The sequence below is a fragment of the Saimiri boliviensis genome, chromosome 17 (genome assembly GCF_048565385.1).
Source record: "Saimiri boliviensis isolate mSaiBol1 chromosome 17, mSaiBol1.pri, whole genome shotgun sequence".
NCBI classification, from domain to species: domain Eukaryota; kingdom Metazoa; phylum Chordata; class Mammalia; order Primates; family Cebidae; genus Saimiri; species Saimiri boliviensis.
In genome coordinates, this window is record NC_133465.1 from 65,687,213 (window position 1) to 65,705,102 (window position 17,890).

Here is a 17,890-nt window from a genome sequence, read left to right on the forward strand (position 1 = left end):
TCTGGGAGGAAAGGGCACAGCCCGGAGGGCGGGGCCGAGCCTGCCTGACTCCCACAGAAGGTTTGGACTTGTTACACCCACATGCCCCGGGGAGCGCCGCGGCGGTCACACCCAGATGGGGAAGGAGCTGGGCAAGGACAGAGGAGGCTGGAGACAGACGAGGAGAGGCCCCAGCCCCGGAGCGCAGGGTGAATCAGCACTGCCAGGCAGCTCAGAGGCCCCGCTGCCTGCCTGGCCGTTCCCCACCCCCAGCTCTCCATCCCCCAGGAGAGGAGGGGCTGTCCTGCCAGCCCAGGGCCTGGCTCTCTGTTCTCCACCGACATGACGGGGCAGCCAGGGGACATTTACTCCAGACAACTGGCACGAGGTCCTTTTTTTTGAGACAAAGTCTCGCTCTGTCACCCAGGCTGCAGTCCAATGTCATGATCTCAATCTCGGCTCACTGCAACCTCCACCTCCCAGGTTCAAGCTATTATTCTGCCTCAGCCTCCCCAGCAACTGGGATTCCAGGGCCCACTTTACAAAGCCTGCACAGGGCAGCACCTCCTCGCCCCATCTTCCTGGCTGGCTCTGTGCAGGGCTCTGTGCGCCATCTGTGCGGGGCTCGGAGCCCGATGAAGTAGGACGAGCTTCACTGGGATCCTCGGATCCTCAGGCCAGCTCCAGAGAGGCGGGGCGCCCGCTGCACTTGGGTTTCCCCACCTGCCTCTTCCCTCACCAGGAATGGCCCCTGGTGGCTTTTATTTATTTTTTTGAGACGGAGTCTTGCTCTGTCGCCCAGGCTGGAGTGTAGTGATGCGAGCTCAGCTAACTGTAAGCCTCCGCCTCCTGGGTTCAAGCGATTCTCCTGCTTCAGGCTCTTGAGTAGCTGGGATTACAGGCGCCCACCACCACGCCCGGTTAATTTTTGTATTTTTAGTAGAGATGAGGTTCCAACATGTTGGCCAGGCTGGTCTTGAACTCCTGACTTCAAGTGATCCACCTTCCTCAGCCTCCCAAAGTGCTGGGATCACAGGCGTGAGCCACTGAGCCGGGCTGCTTCACCTTTGAGCTTGACCCTTCCCTGGGAGGTGACAGTCTTTGGAAGTGGGGCCCTGGGGAGAGGTGTCCAGACTCCAGCCTGGGAGCAGCCAGGGGAGGCCCCTGAGCTGTGCAGGGGGAGGTGCCCTGGGCAGAGGGCAGTGAGGCTGAGATCTGGAACACTCAGGCAGAATCCCTCCTGGAAGGAAATGAGCACTGCGGGGGCCCTCACACGCCCCAGAGATTAAGGGCTAACTGATTCACTGCAAGAAAAACAAGAGCTGACTTCCTGGCGTGACCTTCTCATGCCGGATCAAATCAGGCCCGGCTGCTCTAATGAGGGTTGCCAGGCGGCAGGCAGGAACATCCCAGGCCCGGAGGGGAGCTGTCACTGCGGATGCTTCTGTCGGATGGCAGCGATCCTGGCTCCAGGAGAAAACAGGAGAATGGACAGGGACACGGAGCGGGGCATGGCTGTCTGTGCTTCACCTCTGGCCTCACACTTTAGAGAGAGAGGAGTCCTTTATTTAAAAGGCCAAGATGGGGCTGAGTGCCTGGATCAAGCCCCTCAGCGTCCCTTTTGGCAGCCGCAAAGCCTGCTGTGTGTGGTGTAGTGAGATGTGGTCTACGTGCAAAATTCACACCAGATTTCCAAGACGTACTATGGAAAAATAATGTAAAACATTTCATTATTTTTTTGGGGGGGGTGGACAAGTCTTGCTCTGTTGCCCAGGCTGGAGTACAATGGCACGACTCTCGGCTTACTGCAACCTCCGGCTTCTGGATTCCAGAGATTCTCCTGCCTCAGCCTCCTGAGTAGCTGAGATCGCAGGCGTCCACCACCACGCCCGGCTAATTTTTTTGTATTTTTAGTAGAGACGGTGTTTCACCATGCTGGCCAGGCTGATCTCAAACTTCTGACCCCAAGTGATCTGCCCACCTTGGCCTCTCAAAGTGCTAGGATTACAGGAGTGAGCCACCGCACCTGGGGTAGCATCGCATTAATTTTTGTATTGATTACATATTGAAATATTTTGGATATATTGAATTAAATGAAACGTATTAAAATTTTTTTTTTTTTTTTTTTTTTTTTTTTTTTGAGACAGAGTTTCGCTCTTGTTACCCAGGCTGGAGTGCAATGGCGCGATCTCGGCTCACCGCAACCTCCACCTCCTGGGTTCAGGCAATTCTCCTGCCTCAGCCTCCTGAGTAGCTGGGATTACAGGCACGTGCCACTATGCCCAGCTAATTTTTTTGTATTTTTAGTAGAGACGGGGTTTCACCATGTTGACCAGGATGGTCTCGATCTCTTGACCTTGTGATTCACCTGCCTCGGCCTCCCAAAGTGCTGAGATTACAGGCTTGAGCCACCGCGCCCGGCAAAAAAATTTTTTTTTTTTTTTTGAGACGGAGTTTCGCCCTTGTTACCCAGGCTGGAGTGCAATGGCGCGATCTCGGCTCACCGCAACCTCTGCCTCCTGGGTTCAGGCAAGTCTCCTGCCTCAGCCTCCTGAGTAGCTGGGATTACAGGCACGTGCCACCATGCCCAGCTAATTTTTTGCACTTTTAGTAGAGACGGGGTTTCACCATGTTGACCAGGATGGTCTTGATCTCTCGACCTCGTGATCCACCCGCCTCGGCCTCCCAAAGTGCTGGGATTACAGGCTTGAGCCACCGCGCCCTGCGCAAAAATTTTTTTTTAAATGGAGTCTGTGTCCCAAGCTGGAGTGCACTGGCACGGTCTCGGCTCACTGCAACCTCCACTTCCCAGGTTCAAGTGATTTTCCTACCTCACCTCCCGAGTAGCTGAGATTACAGGTGCGTTTTAAATTTTGACCTGTTGTTTTTTACTCTTTAAAACATGGCTGCTGAGAACTCTAAAGTGACAGATGAGGCTTGCGCTTGGGGCACATCAGGATTTCTTCGAACAGCTCTGGCCTGGAGGTTGGATAGGGTGCCCCAACCTTCAGCCCTAAGTCCTGGCCTCTGCCAGATCTCTTTGCTTGCAGTTAAATTTTTTTTTTTTTTTTTGGCCAGACTTGGTGCTTCACGCTTGTAATCCCAGCCCTTTGGGAGGCCAAGGAGGGTGGATCACTTGAGGTCAGGAGTTCGAGACCAGTCTGGCCAACATAGTGAAACCCCATCTCTACTAAAAATACAAAAATTAGCCAGGCATGGTGGTGGGCCCCTGTAATACCAGTTACTTGGGAGGCTGAGGCAGGAGAATCGCTTGAACCTGGGAGGCAGAGGTTGCAGTGAGCCGAGATCACGCCACTGCACTCCAGCCTGGGTAGACTTCATCTCAAAAACCAACCAACAAACAAAGAAAAAAACCTGTCTCTACTAAAAATACAAAAAAAAATTAGCCAGGCATGGAGGCAGGGGCCTGTAGTCCCAGCTACTTGGGAGGCTGAGGCAGAAGGATCACTTGAACCCGGGAGGTGGAGGTTGCAGTGAGCCAAGATTGAGCCACTGCACTCCAGACTGGACAACATAAGCAAAACTCCATCTCAAAAAAAATTTTTTTTGGCCTTGCACGGTGGCGGAAGCCTGTAATCCCAGCACTTTGAGAGCCTGAGGCAGATGGATCATGAGGTCAGAGTTTGAGACCAGCCTGACCAACATGTGAAACCCCATCTCTACTAAAACTATAAAAATTAGCCGGGCATGGTGGCGGACGCCTGTAATCCCAGCTACTCGGGAGGCTGAGGCAGAAGAATCACTTGAAGCCAGGAGGTGGAAGTTGCAGTGAGCTGAGATTGAGCCACTGCACTCCAGCCTGGGTGACAGAGCAAGACTGTCTCAGAAAAAAATTATTTTTTTTCTTCCTTTTTCTTTTTTTTTTTTTTTTTTTTTTTTTGAGACGGAGTTTCGCTCTTGTTACCCAGGCTGGAGTGCAATGGCGCGATCTCGGCTCACCGCAACCTCCGCCTCCTGGGTTCAGGCAATTCTCCTGCCTCAGCCTCCTGAGTAGCTGGGATTACAGGCACGCGCCGCCATGCCCAGCTAATTTTTTTGTATTTTTAGTAGAGACGGGGTTTCACCATGTTGACCAGGATGGTCTCGATCTCTTGACCTCGTGATCCACCCGCCTTGGCCTCCCAAAGTGCTGGGATTACAGGCTTGAGCCACCGCGCCCGGCTCTCTTTTTCCTTTTTAGAAAAAAATTATTTTTTAAACCCATGTATACAAAGATAGCATCTCCCCACTTTGAAGGGCCCAGTGAGTCCTTCCCCTCTCCTGGCCCCGCTTGTTCCTCGGTGGATTGAGAGGTTAGAGATGAAAGTGTCCCTGGAGCTGCTCGGGCCTCTGCCAGCCACAACTTTACACGGCAGCTTGCTCACTCCTTGCACCTGGAGCTCCACACCGATGTGGGCAGCTGGCAGCTCACCCGGCCTGGGACCTGAGCAAGAGGCCTGATCAGACCAAAAACAGTGAGACTCCCAGCTCCAAGGCTGCCAGTCACGGCTGGGCACATGTGACTGCCACACGGGGTGGCCATTGGCAAGTGTGTCAGCGGTTAAGCCCTGTGGTGCTCACTCTCCTCCAGCTCTGGGGCTCCTGGGGAGGCATGCTTCTCCTGGCCGAGGCAGATGGTGGTAATTGCCTACTTTGCCCTGGGAGCCATAAACTGCCAGGCTCCCATGTGTTCCTGATGAGGCGAGGCTTTGCCATCGCAGGAAATTGCCCTGTTTGTACAAAACCTCCGCTTCCAGACCCTTGGACCGAAGCTGAGTGATGACCTCTTTCCTCCCTTGGCCCGCTGAGCAGAGCAGAGGCAGCCTCCTCCGGCAGGGCCCAGAGGAGCACAGTCCGGAGGGCTGGGGGTTCAAGGGAGCAGCCGCGTTCCATTGTCTGCAGGTACAGCGGTGGGGTCAGAGGCTGTGGTCCAGGAATCTGTAGGGCCATCTGGAGGGGGCTCTTTTGGCTGTGAGTCTGCCCAGCAAGTCTGATAAAAAGAAATGAAATGCCAAGGTCGGCCTAGAGAGAAGCAAAAGATGGCACAGCTTGCCCAACCAGACAGCAATTTGGAGGCACAGGTGCTAGTGATTCCTTAGGGACTTCAGAGGAGGCAACTACAAAAACTCCAAAACACAGAAAACAGCCGAACCCTGTGTGCATTAGGAGACCAGGTAGGATTCCCCACACTAAACGACAAGAGAGAGAACACAGAGGGAGCCCCCGGAATCCTCAAAACCAAGGCTGCCTTGGGGTATCTGTCCCTCCCTCTGAATCATCATCCCCTCTCCCTGGGAGAAAGGGGACCCACAGCACCAGCCCGGTTCCGCTGTAGGACCCGCGCTGCTGCAGCCCACTCCCCAGCCCCTGCAGCCACCTTGCACACGCGCCATCCCTGCACGCCAGAAGTCTGCAGCCCAGCCAATCTTACTCAGGAACTGGTAGGCCGAAGGGCCTGGGTCTTTATGCCGTCTTTAAGATAATAGCTGTCTGGCTGGGCACGGTGGCTTACGCCTGTAATCCTAGCACTTTGGGAGGCTAAGGCAGGTGGATCACCTGAGATCAGGCATTCGAGACCAGCCTGACCAACATGAAGAAACCCCGTCTCTATTAAAAAGACAAAATTAGGCTAGGTGCGGTGGCTTACGCCTGTAATCCCAGCACTTTGGGAGGCCGGGGCAGCCGGATCACCTGAGGTCAGGAGCTCCAGACCAGCCTGCCCAACATGGAGAAATCCCATCTTTACTAAAAATACAAAATTAGCTGGGCATGGTGGTGCATGTCTGTAATCCCAGCTACTCGGGAGGCCGAGACAGGAGAATCGCTTCAACCAGGGAGGCAGAGGTTGCAGTGAGCCAAGATCGTGCCATTTTGCTTCAGCCTGGGCAACAAGAGCGAAACTCCATCTCAGAAAAAAAAAAAATACAAAATACAAAATTAGCCTGGCATGATGGTGCATGCCTGTAATCCCAGCTTCTCTGGAGACTGAAGCAGGAGAATTGCTTGAACCTGGGAGGCAGAGATGGCAGTGAGCTGAGATTGTGCCACTGGACTCCAGCCTGAGCAAGACTCCAAATTCTGTCTCAATAGTAATAATAATAATAATAATAATAATAATAATAATATAATAGCTGTCCGTACTAGCTAGGTCCGGGGACCTGCAGCCTTGCTATGGAGAAGTGCCTCTGATGCAGGCAGCCAGCTAACTGTCCATGCCAGGATAATGACTTGTGTGACCGCTGGAGAAAATGTTCCACCGGCTGCACCACGGCAGCAAGGATCTGGTCACAACCAGCCTACTTGGGAGGCTGAAGAAGAATTGCTGGAACCTGGCAGCTGAAGGTTGCAGTGAGCTATGATGGCGGCATTGCGCTCCAGCTTGGGCGACAGAGCAAGACTCCGTCTTAAAAAAAACGAAAGATCCTAGGGAAATTCGGCCTAACTGGTCTGAGGGAGAAAAAGATTTATAAAACAAACAAACACGAAAACGAAGGAACAAGCAGTTCTCATAGCTGCCTGATTTGTCTCTATTGTCAGGAAGCTGGAAAGGGGAGGTTAAACCGCCCGGCACACACAGCAGCTCATCAGACCCAAACTACTGTCTGAATGGCGTTGCACAGACTTAGGACTTCCTGGGAAGGGGGAGACAAGGGCGCAGCCTGGCTGAGCGGAAGGGTCTCTGAGCTCTGTGTGCCCACTGACTCAGGGTACAGCAGCCCACACTCTCTTGGGATCTGGACTCAGAACGTTTTTGGGGAAACTCCTTATGGTCTCCCCCAGCCACTCAAGCTCAGTGGACCCTGGGCGCTGGCTCTCTCTGTCCCACACCTCTTCTTGGGCAGCACAGGGGGGCACTGCGTGGCCAGGCCTTTGCACAGCCACACCCTTCTCCATTCCATAGAAGAGCCGCAGCTAACGTTACTCAGCTTTTATGGGCCCAGGTACCTGCCCATCATAACTGCATTGCTGAGTCAGAAGATCTCTGGGAAGCACTTTGGGAGGCCAAGGCTGCAGATCACTTAAGGTCAAGAGTTTGAGACCAGCCTGTCCAACATGGTGAAATCCTGTCTCTACTAAAAATACAAAAAAGTAGCCGGGCATGGTGGCTCAGGCCTGTAATCCCTTAGGAGACTGAGGAAGGAGAATTGTTTGAACCTGGGAGGTGAAGGTTGCAGTGAGCTATGATGGCGGCGGCGTTGCACTCCAGCCTGGGCAACAGAGCAAGACTCCATCTTAAAAAAAAAAAAAAAAAAAAAAAGCAGATCCTAGGGAAAGTCGGCCTAACAGAAAGGATATGGTTCTTTTCCAAGTGGTGGGGATTTATTCAACCCTGAGTGGTGCAGGAGAACAGAGAGGTACATTTAAAGAAGGTGAACAAAACACCTGCCACAGACAAGGATCACAGACAAACAAGGCTCCTATTCCCGACACCAAACTGCTCCTGGGGGAGAGTGATCACTGGGGGAGAAAAGCAGTTCCCTGATGTCTTGAAGAAGTTCTCTGCAGGTCTCAGAGCGAGCACACAGCAGCTGAGCAGGTAACGCCTCTGGTGGGCTAAGGCACGCAGGAACCTGGCCCAAAGCAAAAGCCAAACACAGGGCCACCAGCCTCAGATGACAGTACCCTAACAGTTTGAAAAGGTCTTCACAAGTATTCCATCTGCATTCGTCATTTGAGGTACTTTTTTTTTTTTTTTTTTTTTTTTGAGGTTGGGTCTCACTCTGTCACCCAGGCTGGAATGTAGTGATGTGATTACAGCTCACAGCAGCCTTGACCTCCTGGGTTCCAGCGATCCTCCCAGCTCAGCCTCCTAAGTAGATGGGACTACAGGCACGCACCACTATGCCTGGCTGTTTGAGATATTTTCTTTAGTCTGTACCAAATAATAGTACCTCTGAGCCAGGTGCAGTGGCTCATGCCTGTACTTAGGGAAGCCAAGGTGGATGGATCACCTGAGGTCAGGAGTTCAAAACCAGCCTGACCAATGTGGTGAAACCCTGTCTCTACCAAAAATACAAAAAATCGGCTGGGCGCAGTGGCTCACGCCTATAATCCCAGTATTTTGGGAGGCCAAGGTGGGTGGATCACTTGAGGTCAAGAGATCCAGACCAGCTTGACCAAATGGTGAAACCCCATATCTACTAAAAAAAAAATACATAGGCCAGGCGCGGTGGCTCATGCCTGTAATCCCAGCACTTTGGGAGGCCAAGACAGGTGGATCACGAGGTCAAGAGATCGAGACCATCCTGGTCAACATGGTGAAACCCCGTCTCTACTAAAAATACAAAACATTAGCTGGGCATGATGGTGCGTGCCTGTAATCCCAGCTACTCGGGAGGCTGAGGCAGGAGAATTGCTTGAACCCAGGAGACAGGTTGCGGTGAGCCGAGATTGCGCCATTGCACTTCAGCCTGGGTAACAAGAGTGAAACTCCGTCGCAAAAGAAAAATAAATAAATAAATAATAAAAATTAAAAAATTTAAATAAACACAAAATTAGCTGGGCATGGTGGTGTACACCTATAGTCCTAGCTACTTGGGAGGCTGAGGCAGGAGAATTGCTTGAACCTGGGAGGTGGAGGTTGTGGTGAGCTGAGATCATGCCATTGCACTCCAGCCTGGGCAACAAGAATGAAATTGTGTCTCAAAAAAAAAAAAATTAGCCAGGCATGATGGCACATGCCTGTAATCCCAGCTACATGGGAGGCTGAGGCAGGAGAATCACTTGAATCTGGGAGGCAGAGGTTGCAGTGAGCCAAGATTGTGCCACTGTACTCCAGCCTGGGCAACAAGAGTGAAACCTTGTCTCAGAAAAAAAAAAAAATAATAATACCTCTAGCGGACGCTTGTAGAGCCCCTCTCTCTGTGCCAGAAGGTGCATGGAGCAGCGGGCGGACCTAGAAGACAGGGCCTATCCACTGTGTGCAACCCGAATAGCCTGCCACCCCAGCTGGCCCTGGGCGGTGCCCCCAACCACGGCCCCTCCCAGGTCCTGCTCCCAAGTGTCTCCAACATTTAACAGAACAACAGGCTGGAATCTTCCAGTTGGTGTTGTCAGGATGCAGGCAGTTTCCAATTTATTCTCTTTGCTTTGGAACATCGGTAAATTTTACAGCTAAATCTGGTTTCCATCTCCTCTGTAGCAACAAGTATCTCCAAACAAAAAATTAGAACCAACACATATTTCTGCTATCTTTGGATATTTTCCTAGACCTCTAAATGTTCCAAGCTTTTCAAGGCTGCAGACAGAATTGTGCTGTTTAGAATTCTGTGATCAATGAGTTTTTTGTGTGTGTGACTAATGATACCTCATATGTGAAAAATTAGCATTGCCACAGCGATGACAGTGAACAGAGCGCAGTCTCACCTGAAAAGCCCCTGGCGTCGGCCTTCCGCTCCTACGGGAGTGAAGCCACTGCCTTGGCTTCGGGTAGGGAAGTCCAGCTCTGGCCCAGGGCCTCTGTGGGTTGAGGGTACCCTGTCATCACAAGCTGTCACCTCGTGGTCGTGGTGAAAGGCTCACGTTGCCATCAGGGGAAGGAGTAAGAACCAAGCCTGGCACTGCTTCATTTCCAGCAGGGAATCCAAGAGTTCTTACTGACTTTACGTAAAACCGGAGAGGAGAAAGCACATCCAGGCAACGTTCGGGAAGAGAGGAACAGGCCAGGAACAGAGCCCCACCCTAAACCAGCAGGCCTGGTGGGGCTCGTCTGGAACAGAATAGAAACCATGATCACATAGGCTGGATGCAGTGGCTCACGCCTGCAATCCAGCACTTTGGGAGGCCGAAACGGGCGGATCATGAGGTCAGGCATTTGAGACCAGCCTGGCCAACATAGTGAAACCTTGTCTGCTAAAAATACAAAAAATTAGCTGGCCATGGTGGCGGGCACCTGCAATCCCAGCTACATGGGAAACTGAGGCAAGAGAATTGCTTCAGCCTGGTAGGCTGAGGTTGCAGTGAGCTGAGATTGGGCCACTGTACTTCAGCCTGGTTGACAGAGCGAGACTCTGTCTCTAAATAAATAAAGTATAAGGAGACTGAATGCGGCTCTCTTCATCCTCTCTTGATGTTGGAGACAGAAGCCTCTTCCAGGGTCAGAGCTTGCGGACAGCACCAGAGGCCATCCTGGAGGAGGGACCAGAGCAAACACAACACAGGAACTCCCCTTGGAACAGACCCATTCCCAGCCCTGGGTCCTCATCCACATGTCCTGCTCCGTGGGAAGGCAGGACTGTGTGACCTCCGAAGTGCTTTCTGTGAAAACCCCCAGTGAACATCGTGTGAGGCCCGGGGCAGTGAGGGCCTGACTTGAAACCTGCTTCAGAGGCAGAGCGGGTTCCCGGGCCTGAGGACTGGAGGGGGTCCTGCGTCTGGCGCTCTGTCCCCCACGACACAGCCTGCTTAATGTCCGGGGGTCCCACGTGAAGGGATGTTCGAGCTCGCCGGAGACCTCGGCCCAGCCAGATCTGTCTTCTTATGTAAACACCTGCTTTTAATACTAAACAGCATCACTGACCAATAACAGCCAATGCTGCTCAGAATGCCTGGCAGGAGCACTGTGGGGGAATGGAATTTGTAGTGTGGCCGAGAGACAAAGCATTAGGCAACCCGAGAAGGAAAAGGTGCAGTCGGGATTCGTCTCCATCTCTAGTTTATGGGTCCTGGATCCCCATGAGGCCAGCACTCGAGAGTATGAGGGACTGGGAGGCCTGTGGGCAGGACAAAGGGACACCTTCCAGGAGGATGAGGGCACTCCCCCTGCCTGTCCCCCTCGCCATGCCTGCAGGCAATGGTACCAGGCAGGCCTGAGACTGCCGCACGGCCGGGCCTGGAGTCGGGTTCTTGGAGCTGGAGGAGAGCAGTCAGTGCAGAGACGAGACAAGGGAGGTGCAGAATCTTGGCCTATGACCCTGGGAGGAGGGTGAGGACATGTATGAAGCTCCCCCCAGCTCCCAAACCTGTGGTCCCTCAGCCCCCAAGGACACTGACCTGATCAAAACCCTGGACCTCAGCCTAAGACCAAATCTGTACTTTATATATTTTTCTTTACAAACATTTTTTTGATAGGTACAAAGGTCTTGCCATGTTGGTCAGGCTGGTCTCGAACTTCTGGCTTCAAGTGATCTGCCTGCCTCAGCCTCCCAAAGTACTGGGATCATAGGTGTAAGCCACTGTGTCTAGCCTATCTGTCTTATATTTTCAGAGGGAGGGAGGGGATGAGGGTAGTCCTAAATTTATATGGCCTAGATGATGAAACTTTCAATTAAAAAAAAAATCTTTCTGTGGCTCTCAGACCCAAAACAAACCCCAGGGCCTCAGAGCCCTGCTGCTAGCATCTAGAGGTTGCTCGCCACCACTCAGTTCTAACAAGTCTGATTTGGGTCTCATCATCCTCTGCGCTCCTAATCCTCTCTCCCTGCAACTTACTAGGAAAACAAGGGGCACAGCCAAGCGCACAGTGGCATTCTAAAACCACCTTTACAAAAATGCGAAGAGTGAGATTATTACAGTGAAAAATATCTGACCTAACCCACTCCATCTTGCTTCTAACCTCCAAGCTGTCCTTGTTCATTCCTGGGAATAAGCCGAACTTTGGGAGAAGCGTATGGTTTAACTGTTTAACTTTGAAACAAAGATGGCAACAGCCCTTTTCAGAGATAAACCCCCTTCTCGCCTGGGGACCAGATTGCCTCCGTAGGACTAACACATCAGCCACAAGATTGGAAATGATGGCTTAGGAGTCATGCAGCCAGAGGCCACAAGATTCTGAACCTTCCCAATTGCTCCTAGGGATGACATCAATGTTGTAAAACCTAAGAATGGTGCTTGAGATGTTTTTCAGATCCTGCACTCTGGATCAGCTGGCACCCACCACCTATCCAAACTGGCTCATCTGGTCTTGTGGCCCACAGCCGGGAAACCGACTGAGCACAAGACAGCTTCAGCTCCCTGTGCCTTCATCTCCAACTCCTGATCTCCAATCAGGACTCCCCACTTCCTGACCCCCTACCCACCAAATTATCCTTAAATTCCCAGGCTCTGAATTTTCAGGGAGACCCACTTGAGTAATGATAAACTCCAGTCTCCCATTTAGCCAGCTTTGTGTGAATTAGACTCTCTCTATTGCAATTCCTGTCTCAATGAATCAGCTCCATCTGGGCATCGGGCAGGGAAAATCCTTGAGGAGTTATAGTGCCATCCTGAAACAATGCTCTTGGGTTTTTTTTTTTTTTTTTTTTTAAATGAGAGGTTCTTATGTTGCCCAGGTTGGCTTCAAACACATAGCCTCACCTCCTCAAGCGCCAGGACAACTGGCCTGAAAAATCTGGCGGCTCCTGCTTTTCTTTCCTATGGGACAGGTGAGTTTTGATTTCCAAAGGGAGTCGTAAGTGTCAGGTCCATGTTGAAATCACTTTTATTCCTTGCTTTCTTTCTTACATTGCTTTTGTGACTTCTATTATTGATGTTATAATATAAATGAAAAAGGATGACTAAGAAAAAAAGGGGCCAAAAGAAGGGAATTAAAGTGTAATGGCATCTAAAAATTACAGACTGGGAACTCCTTAAAAATAGTGCTTCTAACATCTGTGTCTGGCATCGGCCACACCTCGTTGCCAGTAAGTCAGGTCACACTTTACCTCAGCGGCTTCACACAACCAGGCTCCCGAGGAGAGACCGGGGACTGACGTGAGGGAGGGCACGTAAGAAATGGGCACAGTCTCCGTCATCTTTGCCTTTTAATATAAGATTTGGTTTCATCATTTCTGAATGTAACACATTTCTTCTAAAAATAGAGCTCTCTGCTTGTTCTGAAACTTCTTAGCGTTCACTGGGAGGTGAAGGGGAATAAGGCTGACCGTAATTCTGGGGTGACGTTGCCAGTTTCATAGTCATAGATAAACTTTTCAAGGGATCCTGGATGCTCACAGCAAGGATGAGTTCATTTCAAATCCATGGTACTGAAGAAGCATGACAGCGTTTCAAGGCCCCAGCTGTGCCTGGTGTGGACTCCTGAACGCATTACCGACCAAACAGGGCACCAGACAGCAGTGGCCCCTCTCCCAGGAGGTAAAGGAGACAGGGGGACCCCGTACACATCTACCAGAAGATGACAGGGCGCTCTCCTAACACACTGGTTAAGAACGTAAGTGTACAAACACAAGACGTAGGAATGCAGGGCTGAAGGTGTAAACTCCTGCCCCGGGCCAATGCAGACCTGGATTTAATATCATGGAACTTGCTGGGACTTTCTCACAATACAGACGAAGAGTCCGAATCTCCCCCGCCCCCGAGGAAGAGCCTGGTTAGCTCCTGAACCCAAAGATGCCCTTGATGTATCCAGTGAGGCCACTCTTGGTCTTCTGTTCCAACTTGTCCTCAAGGGGTGGGAAAGCCACATGGTTGAGGGCCAGGTCAAAAAACAAAGGCTTGCAGGGGATGGGCTGGAAGCCTGGTGGGAAGTGCACAAGGTTGGCTTGCTTGGTGACCAGGGATGGGTCCAAGCAGAATGTCTCAAACCGTTCAACCAGAGGCTGGAAGTCAAATCAAAGAGACGTATGTAAGCATCACAGGACACCCTTGGCGGAACATTTCCTGAGTGCCGACTGCCCAGGTTAGAGCTTTACAGGGGCCATCCAGTTAATCACTCAATTCCAACAGCCTCCTACGAGGAGGGGCTACCATGTCCCTTGTAGTCAGAGTCACTGAAACCCAGAGAGGCTGAGAGAGGGGCAGGTTTGGGGTACAGATCTGTTGGCCATGTTACGAGATACAGCTCTTACCCACAGGTGCTACTCTGTACAGCAACAGGTTCCTTAATCTTCTTATCGGGGATGATCTGACATCTAGCAAACTTTATGCAGGAAGCTTTCAGGTTGGGCAAGAGGAGGGAGGGCGGCGGGGGGTTTCCTTAGAAATGAAGGGTCTGCTGCTCTGCAGTGAGCATGCGTTCCTAGTCTGTTACTAATCCTGCTCTGTGTTCCTCAAAAACCATGGCCCAGACTTACCTTACTGTCTTTGACTTGGAAGGAAGGCTCTGTTTGATGAGAATCATCTGCATCTGAAAGTTTCACAGAGGTTCGGTAAGAACAAGGACTTATAACAGCATATTAGTCACAAATGAGGCCTGTCACACACGTGGCCCCTACATCCTAAAAGCAAAAGGAGCCAGCATGTGGGGAAGTCAGCATGTCTCCTGCTGAGAAGGGGTGCAGATAAACAGATCAATCCCAGATCCAACGCTGCCGGCCCAGTGAAGTCAGCACAGTGGCATGAGGACAGTAACAGGGAGAAGGGCCAGGGTAACAGCGCACCTCAAAATGCTTCTACACGAGCCGGTGCCCAACTGGCACAAGTGGAGGCCAGGAAAAAGAAACATCATACAGATGAATCAAGACAACCTTTCAAATCTTAAAACAGTCGTGTGGGGTGTGGGAGAGAAGGGGAGTGGCAGGAGGGGAGTCTGCGGATACAGAGGCCAGGCAGGGGCTCACCAAGGATGGCCGCGGCCTGCAGGGAGCATTTCTCCGACCGCACTTGAGTGATGAGCTCTTGCACGTCAGGCAGGTCCTGCAACGATTCAGAAAATGTGTCCTCCAGAGCCAGGGCCAGCTCAGAGCAGCACACCAAACTAACCTGGGCTACGCAATACCACTGCTATTTTCACAGGACATTAGACTTTTTAAATGGTTCTCCCTATTAGAACAAATTAAAACAAAACAAAACGTTAGCCCGTTTGAAACGGGAAAAGCTATGCCATGGCTTAAGTGATACTGCCTGGAAATAATGATGATGTTGATAACATTAATAAAGTTATCATACACTAAACACTGTGCCAGGCATTGCTTTAAGCCAGGCATCCCCAAACTACGGCCCTCTGGCCGCATGCGGCCCCCTGAGGTCATTTATCCGGCCCCCCACCGCACTTCAGGAAGGGGCACCTCTTTCATTGGTGGTCAGTGAGAGGAGCACAGTATGTGGTGGCCTTCTAGCAGTCTAAGGGACAGTGAACTGGCCCCCTGTGTAAAAAGTTTGGGGACGCCTGCTTTAAGCGGTTTACATAGTCACTAGCTCAACCGTCTCAATAATCCTGAGGCAGTTTGCACTCCCATTTTACAGACGAGAAAACAGAAGCATGGAGAGGTCAGGCAATGCGCTGGCCACGCTCCCGTGTGGTAGCAAGCTGGGACTCAGGGCTGGGCCCTCTGGCCCAGGGGAATAAGCCCTCAGTCGGTTCACCCCGCTGCTTCAATGCGGGTGAATTTTCCTGGCCTCGGTCTCTTGCTTGGCACACCAGGAATGATCTGAGACGGTCTGGACACCACAGAACCCATCACGCCTCCATTCTCTGACACGTCCCCCCAAACCATTCCGCACGAGATCAGGTCTACACTGGTCTGCGCCGCGTCCCAAGATGATAGTCCACGGCGGTGACGCTGCCACGCCCGTCACCCCCACCTGCCCCACATCCCTCTGCTCTCTCCCAGCTCTACCTGTTTGGGGCCCTCTTCTACTTTTTCCCCATCTACAGGTGGGCTCCTGCGTGCCAGGCTGTGGCTACAACAAAACCGCAAGCTCTCTGAGGGCAGAAACCAGGTCTCTTCTCTACCCTCTGAGCTTGCACGGGATCCAGCAGCAGCAGCTTTTACACTGGTGTGACTCTAACAACGGGAACCTTTGCTTCCTTTTCTAAATGGTCTCTACTCATCAAATACACACGGATTCTTTGGACCAGCCGATGTTGCAGTAAGTTCTGTATCATCACAGCAGGTCACAAGCTTAAGAAGCTAGTTGTCATTCAATAATCAGTAAAGCTCCGGGCGTGGGAGATGGGAGACGGAGTGAGACTCTGTCTTGGTAGTGGGGTGGGGTGGGGGAGCAAAGCAAGCCTTCCATGGCTGCACTTTATTTTGAAATGCAGTCTTTTTTTTTTTGAGACGGAGTTTCGCTCTTGTTACCCAGGCTGGAGTGCAATGGCGCCATCTCGGCTCACCGCAACCTCCGCCTCCTGGGTTCAGGCAATTCTCCTGCCTCAGCCTCCTGAGTAGCTGGGATTACAGGCGGGTGACACCACACCTGGCTGATTTTTGTATTTTTAGTAGAGACTAGGTTTCACCACGTTGGTCAGGCTGGTATCAGACATCTGACCTAAGGTGTGATCCACCCGCCTCGGCCTCCCAAAGTGCTGGGATTACAGGGGTGAGCCCCCATGCTCAGCCTTTTGCTTGTTTTATATCAGAAAAACGCCTTCCCTTCTTCATACCTAAATCCTCCTCAGGCCTGGAGCACAGCCATGAGTGACACAGCCTGCAGCTCCTGGGCAGTCAGGGACACACCAGGTCCCTTGGGCAGCCAGGGAGGACCAGCCTGAGGTAGAGCCCAGCTGTTGTTACCCTCACAACTCCCACAGCCGGACTCCATAACCTGCCAGACTTGCAAACGAGGAGAGGCCAACGTCTCACCTTTAGGCTGTTCTTGAAGGCGCCAGCATCAGAGTTGACTTCATTTGCATATTTCAGGACTCTATCGTACAGGACAAGGGCTTCGCTCCACTTCTTCACCAGCACATAGGACTGAGCAATGAAAAAACACCTGATGGGGAGGGGAAAAGAGCCACAATATTCTAAAGCAGCAATTACCCAAGACCAAGGCTTTCCTTGCAGTTTAGGAAACAGGGTTCTTAACTTGGGATCACTGCATGGGAGCCCCCTTCGTGGGAAATGTTCAGATTTGTAGGCTGCCCTGCAGAGATGCTTCCCAGCAATCAGAGATGCCCAGGTAGGCCCAACACTGAGCCATGGGTTTTAACTGACTGGCTGACTCTGCAGAGGATGAACAGTTCCCAAAAGGAGCATGGTGAAGTCAGGGACAGGAAGGAAGAACGCTGCCCAGCTCGAACAGAAATCCTACCCCCATATCCACACACCCGAGTTGCAATCATTCATCTCTGCTCATCGCGTTCCCAAAAACAAAACCCACAGAGGGGTCTTCCTGAGTGAAATTCCTCTCCTGGACTCAGCAGAGTCTGAGCAATGCTGGTCCCTGACAGGACAGAAGGGGCCACGGAGTGAAGACGGGGCACGCTGGAGCGCCGGAGCACACTGGTGTGTGAGGGTCAGGAGAGGAAGGGCAAGAATGCAGGGGCTCTGCCTTCCATCCTGGCTGCACCCCATCTTGCTGCCCAGCCCACTTCCAAGTTACGAGTGACACAAGTCATTTAAGAAACTGAGTTTAGCTTTATCCCGAGTTAGTTCAAGTTCCTTGAACTGGCCACTCTGGTTCTGCTAACTAACACCCCTTCAAGGCTTGCCCCTTTTCCCCTGGGAGGGAGGAGGTAAGTGGAGGAAGCCAAGTTTAACGTGTGCACTCCACGTCCTCTGACCTGGCCAAAGAGCAGACAAGATCACTGGCCACTACTGGCCACAGCCTTTAGAAATTCTCCTTGCACATGCCGGGCTGACCTTCCTCTGATCACAGGCAGGGTAACCATACAATCAAAGCCAACCATCCCATCTGCTGTGGGCCAGGTCACGCTCCCAATGCTTATAGAAGCTGGGAGGCAGAGGAAGCCTCTGCCCATCCCATGGCACGTTACCTGTAAGCTTTAAAAACCAGAGTCTTGAGGCCTATCTCTTTCTGGAAGGCTTTGTCCTCCTCTAAACCAGGAAGCTGGAGCAATTCCACCAGATTCTGTACAACAGATGCAACAAGAAAATTCATGAAGAGATCTCAGACTGAATTTTTGACAGAAGACTGTGTAAGAACAGATAAGGGTGAGGAAAAAAAAGCCCAAGCTCAATACAATGGGGAAAAGCCTGTGAGGTGACCTGGCAACAGCCACACCTGGTATCGCCTCCACTCCTCTCTCTGACTGTGGAAACATGTGTGTCCTTTATACCACAGCTCACAG

At 51.8% G+C, this 17,890-nt stretch overlaps 1 protein-coding gene across 1 annotated transcript in view; it reads right to left on the bottom strand.

Annotated features, from left to right (window-relative positions):
* Positions 1–12,700: 12,700 nt before the first annotated feature.
* SRP68 (signal recognition particle 68) overlaps positions 12,701–17,890 on the bottom strand; it is a 41,808-nt gene continuing 36,618 nt past the window's right edge. Inside the window, exons 12-16 of the mRNA XM_039475974.2 lie at positions 17,576–17,670; positions 16,443–16,572; positions 14,475–14,550; positions 13,989–14,041; positions 12,701–13,514 (exon numbers count right to left, since the gene is read on the bottom strand). Of these exons, the coding sequence (XP_039331908.2) occupies positions 13,287–13,514; positions 13,989–14,041; positions 14,475–14,550; positions 16,443–16,572; positions 17,576–17,670 (582 nt within the window). The 3' untranslated portion in view covers positions 12,701–13,286. The remainder of the gene's footprint in view (positions 13,515–13,988; positions 14,042–14,474; positions 14,551–16,442; positions 16,573–17,575; positions 17,671–17,890) is intronic.